A 12,339-nucleotide genomic window follows, 5' to 3' on the forward strand; every position below is an offset into this window, starting at 1 on the left:
CATAAAATATACCCATGGCTTTACAAAGCTAAGATTATTATTGGGTAAAAAGACTTGAAACTTAATGAACAATATTTTTGAAGCCAGATCTGGAAGGGTTTCCAAACTAAAGTGAACAGTGTGTATCTTTACTCAGAAAGGGCCTTTGTTCTATTTTTTTCTTCTAGGATAGTGTTTTCCTCTGAATTTGCACAAGATTTTCCAATTTGTGCAGGACACTAAGAACAATGGAAAATAATTGGTGGTTGAGTAAGATGGCCAAAACTGGCCAGAAGCACTTTAGGTTGTCTGTAAAATAAAATGAAATGGGGTCAGTTAAACGATTAGTACACTTTTCCTCTGACCCCAGGTGTAGTCACTCAGCCAAGACGTGTTTTCTGTCCTAATGAAGCGTATCCTGATCTGGGCATGATGGAAATTTGTACTTTTGATTTCTCACAAAACGTCTCGCACAAAGAATCATCAGTAAAATATGGAGGGGAAGACAAGATTTATGGTCCTGGCTATTTCAACAGGAAATACGGGACAGGACGGCATGAGTGAGGTCGTATTTTCCTTTTTTCCCCATTCAGTGCCTTCCCTGCTTTCCATCCTGTCATCCCCTGGCAGCTGTGCTCTGGCTCGAGGCTTCGTTCCCATTGTCTCTGGGTATGAGTAACGCTCTGGGTCATGGAGAAAGCAATGGGAGTTATGAGGAAGAAGTGGAGTGAGGAATGGAAGAAGGGAATCCCACGTTGTGCCTTTAGAATCCCCATAGAAAACCATAGGCTGGCCCAAACATGCAGATCACTAGAGCTAGCCTGATACCCTTAGGGGCCTATTTCTTAAGTGCATCCATCAATTTCAGATCATGCTGCTGGATTTAGGGTGCTGGTGTGTCTTTTTTAGGGTGTAGGCTGCTGGTGTGTCTTTGATATGGTAAGGGCACCAAAAATATGCCTAGCACGGCATAACGTGAAATAAACCAATCAGTGTGTCACTTGCCATTCCCTTTCAGAGCCAGGTGCACTGACCTGCTGTGCCAACAGCTCATTTAAGGGAACAGTATGTTATTTTATTCTTTATTCTGTTTATTGTTAAGGTAAAAGTTTGGTTTGTGCTCTGCAGCACGTCCATGTGTGTTTAACAAGTGGGTTTGTACATTCACTAAGGGCATGTAGCGAGGGCAGGTGCTTCTGCATGGCTAAGATAGGATTGGACAGCTGACTGTTGACTCTTGTCAGGGTTTTAATCAGTCAGTGGCACACTTGTATTTTCTGCTGCCAAGATAAAGTCAGGTCAAAGTCAAAGTGGTTTTTATTGTCATTTCAGCTATATACAGAGTACACAGTGAAACGAAACAACGTTCCTCCAGGGACCATGGTGCACATGAACACAGTGTAGACAGAACAATAAGTGCAACAGTACAAAAGTGCAGACAGACAATACAACACAATACAGACAAAGAATAATAAATAACAAGACACAATAAATAAATAAAAACACACCAGAAAAATATAAGCACTTGAACACTCCTCACCAAATCTAGACCATCCTGAAAACTGTTTATTTGATTGAGTAAATTGCTTCAGTTTTTTTTTTATAATTTTAATAGATTAGCAGTAATGCTAGTCGCAGTTAGCCATGTTTAGCGCTAGTAAACGCCACTTGACAGCACTACACTGAGGAACCCTGAGGAGTGTTCTGGTAAGCCAGTGTATCCCACGTAGCTTGTTTTAATGCTGTTAACACGCCGACTACAGTCCGATAAACTCACCTCTGTACAGCGAAAGAGCTAGTGCTGCGGTTAGAGTCTAAATCTAATACTGTTTCAGCCTCACTACTGGGGAAACTTCACTGAAACTCCTTTATAACGCTGTACTTCAGCGAAGTGGCTTTACTGCTCTTTGCAACCTAACTGGAAAAATTCATACTTAAGGAGCAGTGTCAATTATTAAGAAAACTGAAGAGTTTAAGTGCGTAAGTCCGTAAAAAAATACAGTAATTTTTTAGATGCCTTGTATGTATAGCCTGCTATAGTAAATGTAATCTAGCAGTACTGTAAGGTTCATGTGTGGTAGGTCATTTTTGTAAGAGCACTAGAGACGTTAGAATCAGTGGCGGATGCTGGTCTTTCAAGGAGGGGAAGCTCAATTTCGGCCTACATCTTAACATATGTAGTTTTATTTATACGTAATTTTTACTCTCCCTGAGATTTTTTTTTGTAAACAAAAGGCATTATTTTCAAGTTTTCACTACACAACAAAAAGTTACCCATTCTTTACATTGAACAATTACATAAAAAAGACACTATGACATGAATAAACATAAAATGATCAGTAAAAAAAAACATTTCGCAAAACCTTTAAAGTTGGTAAAGGAAAAAATGCAGGTACATTTATTTCCTTTTTGGACAGTTTTAATTTCCTTGAATAATCCCTTTATTAATTTAAATTATTTAAATTATTTTTAATGATAACACAATACTTACTTCTTGCCCCTGTTCATTTATATCCTGAGATAGTTTCATCAAGAGGAATGGACAACAGTACATTTTATTTGTTACAGCACTTACAGTCAGCCAGCTCACTTGATCATACCAGGACATCTGAAAATACCTGTTACTTTTCCCCACCTTTTACACCAAATTAATCAGAAAAGCACCAGAAACAGAAGCTGGATTTGCCACTAGTCGTTTTTAATAACCGCTATAAGGATTAGGAAAGTCTCCGGTTCAACTCAGAACAGAATAAAAATGCTCCCATCATGGAGTTTTACACTAAAAGATCGCTGATTCGCTTATTTCGCTGTCAATCAAAAAGGGACTCCGCCTCAGGCAGATAATCCAATCATCGTGCAGAAGCTGAGCGTCCGGGCCGGCCGAGTCCAGTCCACTGCTCCATAGACCCCCAGAGACGCTGAGCGTCTGATGGGCGGGACAAAGCCCAGCATTTATCCAATGACTCGTCTCGTTTCGCCGCTCGCTTTGCTCCGCTATTGAAGTCTGTGGACGCTCAGCGTCCGCACTGTTTAAAGCAGCACTGAGGGAATGAGTGAGAGGAAAGCCGCGTCGTTACCAGAGATAAGAAGCTGATTTTGAACTAAGTTCAGCGCGTTGTAGCGCATATTTAATCAGTGACATGTACACACAATAGTACATATATTTAATCACTTATTTTTTTACATTTTAGGGGAAGCTGAGCTTCCCTTGCAGTCTTAGAGCAATCGCCACTGGCTAGAATGACCCCAGGGTATGGATGGAGATTGTGAAGTGTTGTGATGCAACAGGCCCCTGGTCTTTATACCAGACCTGTAGAGTGAATATTTCTGCTGTAAGAGTTTACATAGAGGGCCAGCATGCTAACAGTTCAGAAACCACACTGCTTATACCATCTACTGACTGCTTATACCTTCTAGCCTCTCAGCCAGGCAGCAGATGAATGTGTGTCCATGACAGAGAGAGAAAAACACCAAGTACAGAGTAGGAATTTGTCAATGTGGCTGTTACTGAGAAAAAGAGAGAGAGAGAGAGAGAGAGAAATAGAATAGCAGATAGGCCCAAGCAGAAGAGATAAAACATGTTTTATAGTCTCTCTTTCTTTATAAATTCATATGTAGGTCAGCTGAAATCAGTCGTTTTTGAGCTGTTGACATGACAATGCCTTCTGCTTGATGTAATATTCCCAGCATGCTCTGGTCCTCACTCTGTTCTCCCAGCGGCTATATATATATCCATCACCTAATGAAGCCGAACTGCCTTATAAGGCCTGAGACACTGAGCATACAGCTGCTGCATTCTAGAGCTCGAAATTTGCTCCACATGCTCTTTCCCTTACTTTCCATCTCTCCATCCATCCCTCCATCCCTCCCTCTCTGTGTTCTCTTCCAGCAGAGCAGGGAGCTTCGGAGAGGAGAGCTTCAGTTTGGGAGAAAGTGTATCGAAAGTGAAAAAAGGAATGCACAGGACGGTCTATGGACTAAAGTGGAGTTTGTATAGAATGACGAGTAGAATGTATGCTATTTATTTATTTGTTCACTTATTTATTGTTTGTTTGTTTGTTTGTTTGTTTGTTTGTTTGAACTGAACTGGGAAGCTCTGCTTTCAGTCACAGTTCACCAGTAAACTGAAAATTACTGCAGGAAACATCAAGGTGCAACTCCATGGTGTCGCTCCATCATTGTAAACTTTCAAATAAGCTCCATATCCACTCTACTTAAATTCTGTGCTTCACATGACTGGAATTTTCTCCCATCTGAAGTAAAAGGATTAACAGCTGTTGGTTTGGTTTGGTCTGCAGAAGATTGAAAGCCTGGTTATTGAGCTCACAGATTTGTCAGCATAATAATTGACTTTGTTTTATGCTGTATTTTATGTAACTTGTGTGTTTTTAATTGATTACGTCTACTGTGTTGTTTTAGATGGTTTCCTTTTGAACATCAGCCTGCCCAGGGACAGCAGATGTAAATTAGCCATCTGGCTAAATCTGACACATTTACAATCTGAAATAATGATGTTGATTAATGTGAATTGTCCCTGTTATTTAAACAAATAAATCAAATAAAATCAAATTCTTGTTGTCAGGTGTATCATTTTTCTCATTCCCCCTCCATAAGAACCAATACATTTTTATTATGTATCTACTCCATGTTTTCTATGTATTATTTCTATATTTCTACTTTAGCTGATACACATTTTAGATGATTTTACATAATTCTGTTTCATAGATTTGTCATTTGCTTTTCATGCCTTGTAACTTCTATTCCTTTTTATTCTTTTGCACCCCTTACCAATCTGTTTTGATTGAGATATTTTATATTAAATACATTTCATTTTCTTTTTAAAATTGACTTCTAACTAAAGTTTTAAAGCTTGAATCATTTTTGTTTAATGTAATCAAGATCAGAAGCTCAGCCCAGGACAGTATGTAATATAATCAAATAAGCACATATGGAATTTAAATACACTAATTAATCCTAGGAAAGAAAACATTTCTGTATTTTTAAACTTTGCAATGGGTCAAAATAACAGTTATAACAATATAACATTTTTTTATTATTTTACTTTTCTTTTAATGTTTTTTTTTTCTTTATTTTATGTTAGTAATTTAAATGTAATGTAAATGCTCTGACAATAAGGGTCACCCTCAATGTATTTCTTTTCCCAAGTGAAAGTAAAGCTTGATTAATGGATTGAATGTTTGGGGTAACAATCATTAAAAAGCTGCACCAGACTGACGTCAGTCATTTCAGTCTAGATGTTTATGAAGCCAAGCACTTACTCCCGAGAAAAAAACCTGCTTCTGGTTTTAAATTCACAGAAAGTCTCTCTTGTGTAGCTTTTCTCTCAGACAGCGAGTAAACACAGTGGACGACGCAGACGAAACATTCGTTTGTAACATGTTTTATTTGGAATAAATACCTTTGAAGTCATGACAATTCAAAATGCCAGCGTTAAAAAACATATACATATAAAACAATTAAAGACTTAAAAAGGTATTTACATGACTTATTTGTGCACAGCCAGATGGATGTATACATGGTATACAGGGCAGCCCATGCAGGACGTTGAAATCTTTTGCCGTACTAAAGCGCAAAAGAAGAACGAGACGAAACAATAACAATAAACACATCGGAAACAGAACAACAGAACAAACAAGAACATTCCAAGTAATACAGGAACCATCTTTTAGATGGACGATATGGTTGCTCTGAAGAACCTCGCGCGTATATGTTTTGCTGTATGATGCATTACAGGAATTTACACTTAACTGTGTACAAAGAATGGCTCGGCGCCGGGTCGGCAGCAGAAATCGCACCGGCCCCGGCTTTATGAGCCGCCACTTCTATAAAATAAACAATCGCTCTAATAGTTATAATAACTTAGTTAATATGGCAACTGTACCAGACAGGGCTTGATCGTAGCAGCTGCACCTCTGGCTCAATGGAAAGAGTGGAGGACGACTCGGTTGAAACTAAATACATATGAGTAAACAATCGACGAAAGGAGAAGCTAGGCGACGAAACAAGATGAGGAACTTGTTTTCTGGGGCACAGCTGATGAAGGGAAAGTGGTGGTCTGGTGGTCTGGTACTCTAGGCCTGCTTTTGAGAGGGATAAGTGTCTGGAAGTGTGGAAGTGTCTGGAAAAGAGAGGGTTTAACACTGAGAGAATCAGCAGCCTCAGGAGAACTTTCTTCTCTTGGCTCTGTTTTAGCTTTTAACGTTTTATGTCTCCTATAGGTCCATCCACGGTTCCAGCTCGCCACTTCCGACAGTCTCTGAAGCAAGAAATTACATTTCAGACCTAAGCGCAACAAAATACTGCGGTTAATGGAGCTGTAGAGTACGAAAGGAGACGGATGTTTAAATATAATGGCTCTCAACATGCTCGTACACCGCTAACTGAGGAAAATAAAGATCATATGGAAGCAAAGTCCTTCTTAACAACTTCTTAACAACTTCTTAACAACGGTTGAGCTCATCTTTGAAAACAGCCTTCCTCTGTCACACATCCACTGAACCCATACACAAAAACCTATCAGTTTATATCCATGCTCTGTGTGGTATCAGCTAAGTGTGCAGCTTTACGATACATCACTGACACCCTCAGAACCACCACAGCAAACAAAATCATTTGTTTGCATTTCATCGAGTCTCAACCAAGCACACATTACACTTAAGAACTTAACTTTAGAAGAGGCCGCTCTACATGGCTGCTTTTGCTATCTGGTTGCTATAGGGTAGCTAAGGGGCTGCTATGGTGTCGCTAAGTGGTTGCAAGTGAGGTTGCTAGTGTTCCTAGCAGACTGATATTGAATTGTGAAGTTTAAATGTTCGCTAACTGATTGATATTGAGTATACTGGGTATTTGCCATGAATTTGCTGGGTGGCTGATATGGTATCCTAGATGGTTGCTGTGGTGGAGCTACTAGGTAGTAGGTATTAGATGGATGCAGGGTGGCTGAAATGGTGTCCCATAGTTGGTGTCCCATGGCTAAACATAGTGGTAGACTGTTACAAGGTTGCTAGGTTGTGTCTATAGCTTTGGTATTCCAGTTTGTTTCTATTGGGTATTCATAATAAACATTTGCTTTAGTGTTCCTATGGTGTTCCTAGGTGGTTGCATTTGCATCCCAGAATGAAATTGTGGTGTTGCAAAGAGATTACTACACAGATACTGTTTAGTGATTGCTAGGACACTGCTTGGTGGTTGCTAGGTTGTTGCTGTGGTGTTGGTAAGTGGCTGCAATTGTATCCCAGGTGGTTTCTATGATGTTTTAAGTAATAGCAATGGTGTTGTTATGTGGGTGGCATGATGTTGCCAAAAGGTTAAAGTGGTACCCCACTTGGTTGATTGGGTGTTTCTAGTGAATATGTATCATCATGATATATTAAGAGATGGTTAGCTACTTATTTAAGTAACATAAACACTCTACTTTCCCAACTGGATTCATGTTGACTGTAATGTGTGCTCAATCAAGAACTGATGATGTCCCATGCATGGCATTGTAACACAGTTTAAACTGGTCTCACGTTTTCCCTAATAAAAAAGAACCAGAACCAACAGTTAACTCCTGGCTCAAGCTTTTGCAACCTGGAGATACTGTAGCAACGTTAGTCTTTAGCCAAACGTCTGTAATCAAAACAACCTGTGTAGTTTGAAGGCATTCTTTAAACAAATCTTTCTCCAGAATAGTCACGAGGAAAACATTTTGAATGATTAAACTGATATTAAGCTGTTCTTGTGCGCTAGTACGATCTTGAGCATGTACCCCAGGCAAGTGAATCTCTCTTTTCACCCTGTTCGTTTCTAACTTGACCCCAGTTAAGTCTCACCAGCCTCTCTTTCTCTCTCTCTCTCTTTTAACCAATGTCTCTGTGTCTTTGACATCAGAGGAGGACTCGAAGAGGACAGTTGCAGCCAGTTCCATGCAGTACAAGGGCATTTTCTGTGCTAGTTCCCTATCTAGCTGTGGAATGTTTCCTTTTTGACCCAGGAGACTATCAGTGTTTGGGTTGGCCTCTACGACAAATATGCTTTGAAGGGTGTCACTGTGGCCATTAATCAATTACTTGCTCACAGAAACATGCTGGATTTTTGTTTTTGGCAAAGAGAAATCTTACATATATGTATAGCCATATGAGGTTGAAAACAACGGACCTGGCAGCTGGCAACTTTAGATTGTCTAGATTATACTGGGATATGCTTCCATGTTGTACCATTGCTTCCTCACAGCCAGGGCAGATTGTTGGGATATGTCTTTTGTCATTTGGCTTAAGCTGGGTCAAATGAATGTTTAACAATTTGGTAGAACACTGTCTGCAACTGTGTGTAACCCTGTCTTTCTTCATCATGTCTTTCCCCTTTTGCAGGTATACAAAAATAATTTGAAAACTAACAACAAAATGCACCAGAACAAACAAAGTTCTGGATCGTTTGATTTATCTTGTCGAAAATCATTAGACAAAGCGACAAGTCCACGGTACAAGATCAAGGAAGTGGGTGCTTTAGGGGGGTAGAGTCATTAACAGAGATTTAAGGAACAGAAGTCCAGCTCCTGTGGCTTCTTCAGGCCCACGCAGTGCTCCCTCGGCAAAAGCATACCAGTCTGAGAGGTGCAGCGAAGAAGGCGTCTTTTGAAGCCCTTCCCGCAGTTTTTAGAGCAAGGAGACCACTCGCCCACATCCCACATGGGACAGGGGTCCCCGCAAGCCCGCATGGCGTTGGGCCTTTTGGCTGGGTCGCAGTCCGTCCCTGGCTTATCGTCGTTCCTCAGGCACTGCACCAACCTCCTCTGGAGGCCGTTCCCACAAGTCACAGAGCACTCATCCCACCCACCCGCTGCCCACTTCCCATATGATGGTGGCTCTTTGGGATAAACACTTTTTGGGACTTTTTCCTTGAGGTTGTCTTCTTTCTTGATGATCCTCCCGTCCTCAGGGAGGACACTGTTTTCTGCCCGTTCCTTCCCCTCCTTCTTCAGCGACTTCTCCTCCTTGTTATCCCGCTTCAGGTAAAAGGAGTAGCGGATACGTGGAGGGGTCATCTGGCCCACGGACAGCACCTCCACTGTGAGAGCCTCCCCCAGTGGTTTGACTGACTGCAGGGTCTCGGACTGCCCGCCCGTGCCACTGTAGCGGAGCAAACTCCCCCGCACCAGGATGTCCCTCTCCATGGCCGACACCACATAGTTTCCGTTCAGCAGGTACTTGCTCTGGCTGTTCTTCACGGCTAGATAGTTGTCGTCGCTCACTATGCCCTTATAGCCGCGCTGGCGGATGTCGACGTTGGCGGCGCCCACCGGAAGCAGGACCACAAAGTTGTAGCCGTGCCTGAGGGAAGCAAGAAGGATATTGTTTAGGGCATGTGTCCTTACCTATGTGAACATGGGCATCATGGCTTGTTAGGCCAGTTTATAAATATTTATATACTGAGTTAATAATAAAAATAAGTATGGAAAGCAGTGCTTAATTAGTACAACAAGTACTCTCTGAATTGTTACAGTGCATTTAGTCTGTAGATGATAAGACATTTTAACTGGTAGGTTGTTGCAATGGTCTAACTAGTGATTGCTATGGTGTGGGTGCATTGATACCCCAGGCAGTTTTATTATGTTAAATATTGTTTGCTATGGTGTTTAAGATTTTTGTTTGGCAGTTACTGTGGTATCCCAGATTGTTACTAGGGTGTTGCTACTAGTTGTTTGCTGGTTTATATGGTGTCACTTAGTGGTTGTAAGGTGTTGGTTGGGTTTCTAGGCTGTTGTGTTGGTATACCAGATCACCAGTTATTGTGGTGTTTCTTGGTGACTGCTGTGGTATCACATGTGGTTTCCATGGTGTTCCTAAGTGGATGCTATGGTTTTCTAGGTGGTTGCTTAGTTGTTGCTTGGTTGGTTGGTTACAACATACTTTGTACTAGAGTGCCTGTCAAATGCCAAAGGTCTTAACATTTCTTCAAAGTTCTTTGAGTCAGCCAAACTCAAACGCATCAAAGTTTTATTATGATGGCCTCTATGAAAAAGTGTGGTTTTCAATCAGTCCCTGCTAAACACACATTTCTCATCATGTGAATATAAGGTCCCTCCCCAGTAAAAATCACCATGAAGACTTTACTGGCTGCAATAGCAACACGTGACCTGTAGTTCTATGGAATAGTAAGCTAGTATGATTGGAATGCAGGGTTCTGTTCATCGTCAGGGATTCAGGTTTGGCTTACGCTGGTTTTGTGAAGAGTCCGGAGATCTTCTTGCAGTTTTTGTTGTCTCCTCCACACACCCCACACCTGTCGAACTTCTTGCTGGAGCCCAGTTTGCCGTCACAGCCTGCCTTGGTGCACTTGCCCTGGACGCAGACCGCTGAGGAGTCAGGAGAGCATGGAGTCCCATCCACAACCTGAACGAAGCAAAAAAATGTGTTAGCACTGAGGGCAAACCAAACAAACCAGAGTCCGATTTAACCATCTTATAAACTGCAGGTCTAAAAAACATGTATGGTTGGATACAAAATTGCAGAACGCATCAATTATGTTACTGTTTTAAAGCAATAAAATACAAAGAAATAGGATAAAACTTGTGGAAACAGCTTGTTGATTTGAAAGAAGAAAATTCTGTCCTTTTTTTTTGGACTTGTCTTACTCAGATACCAACAGCTTGCGCATGGCATGCTAAAAACCGCTCGTTGCTTCAGGTTTCTGGGTCTGCATTACATTTATGTAACCTTTTACATAGGCTAGCCTGCACTGTCCATAAAACTACACTGTAACATCTGTATTATTGTGATGGTACGTAAAGAGACCACTTAAAAGGACGAGTTTCTTTGATTTTACCAAACTAAAAACCTCTGAAATATAATCAAGAGGAAGATGGATGATCACAAGCAGCAGGAGTGGCATAAAGTTATCCAAAAGCAGTGTGTAAGACTGGTGGAGGAGAACATGACAAGATGCATAAACAATGTGAACAAAAAGCAGGGTTATTCCACCAAATATTGATTTTTGAACTCTTAAAACTTTATGAAAATGAACTTTTCTGTAGGCTTTGCATCTTTTTTGTTATTTTAGCCATTTCTTATTTTCTGTAAATATATTATCTAAATGACAATATGTTTATTTGGAATTTGGGAGAAATGTTGTCTGTAGTTTATAGAATAAAACAACATTGTTCATTTTATTCAAACATATACTGTATCTATAAATAGAAAACGTAGAAAAAGTTAGAAACGTCCATCTTCAACAGTTTTTATTTTATGTTGCATTATTAAATATTTAACTTTATGCCTCCATATTTTCGCTATGTCATATTAATTGTTATGCGTGAAATGGATCTGAGTGTAGGATTTGTTGGTCTCTGAATCTCTCCCAAAGTAGACATGCCAAACTTTTCAAACAGTCATGAATCCTGAATAAACTGGTCCTGATTAGAGTCTGAAATATTTCACTACTCACGTCGGGTTCTGATCATTTCTCAAATATTTCTCATGCTCAAGTCGGGTTCAGATTTCACATCTAGGTTCCTCTTAGACCGTCTAGCACCTTTAACTGATTTTGGCTTTGGAGTTAACTCTGCTCTGCTTTTTTATTACGTGAAGTTATTTCTTTATTTATTTTATAATCTTGTGTGCTGGAGTCGCTGGTGTTGTTAGCAGCAGATAGCTAGAAGGTTCTCTGAGGTAAAAAGGTTAGCATGAGGACGACACGTCCTGCACTGTAAACCCATACGCTGTTTGAACTCAAATGATTTAAGTCTGTTTTACATAACATTGTATATTTCTAAACAATACTCAACTATTTTGAGTTAGTTGAACTGATTTCTGGGCACATATAAACATTCAAACTGAGATCTTTGAGTTGAACCAACTTATAATAACTGAGTTTAGTCTGTTTCCATTAACAGCTTCTTTTTCATTGGCTTCTGTTACAATCAATTTGTATACTGGATGTGTCCAACAGTTTCTGGCCAACACTCACCATCAGTGTGTAGTGATTCCCCCTGCTGGGCTACCTTAGAAATAAATCAACTTCCCCCTTTAGTTTTAATAAATTGATGTTTTAATTTATGCTAACTCAAGTTTTCATTCCCCAATACTTAAAAAAAATAGAGCAAAGGCTTAAAAAAGTTAAATAAACTCAACTTCTCTATTGTTACAGTAAAACAAAAATAAAAAAAGTTAAATCAACTTCCCCTTCCCCTTTTCCCTTATGCTAACTTAAGTTTTCATTACCCATTACTTAACTTTTTTAAGGCAACCGGTTTCCTCAAATCTTTTAAAGTAAATTCAATAAAATTCTAAATTCTATAAAAAAGTTTTTTATCTTTGTTTGTATTTAGCATTTTACCAATATAGAATCTCTATGTAAGTT

At 39.9% G+C, this 12,339-nt stretch overlaps 1 protein-coding gene across 1 annotated transcript in view; it reads right to left on the reverse strand.

Moving 5' to 3' along the window:
• Nucleotides 1–5,364: 5,364 nt before the first annotated feature.
• The window catches only part of adamts15a (ADAM metallopeptidase with thrombospondin type 1 motif, 15a), a 42,886-nt gene continuing 35,911 nt past the window's right edge, over nucleotides 5,365–12,339 (reverse strand). Inside the window, exons 7-8 of the mRNA XM_007260492.4 lie at nucleotides 10,198–10,373; nucleotides 5,365–9,311 (exon numbers count right to left, since the gene is read on the reverse strand). Coding sequence (XP_007260554.3) covers nucleotides 8,504–9,311; nucleotides 10,198–10,373 — 984 coding nt within the window. The 3' untranslated portion in view covers nucleotides 5,365–8,503. The remainder of the gene's footprint in view (nucleotides 9,312–10,197; nucleotides 10,374–12,339) is intronic.

This window comes from Astyanax mexicanus, chromosome 1, assembly GCF_023375975.1.
Source record: "Astyanax mexicanus isolate ESR-SI-001 chromosome 1, AstMex3_surface, whole genome shotgun sequence".
Lineage (NCBI taxonomy): Eukaryota > Metazoa > Chordata > Actinopteri > Characiformes > Acestrorhamphidae > Astyanax > Astyanax mexicanus.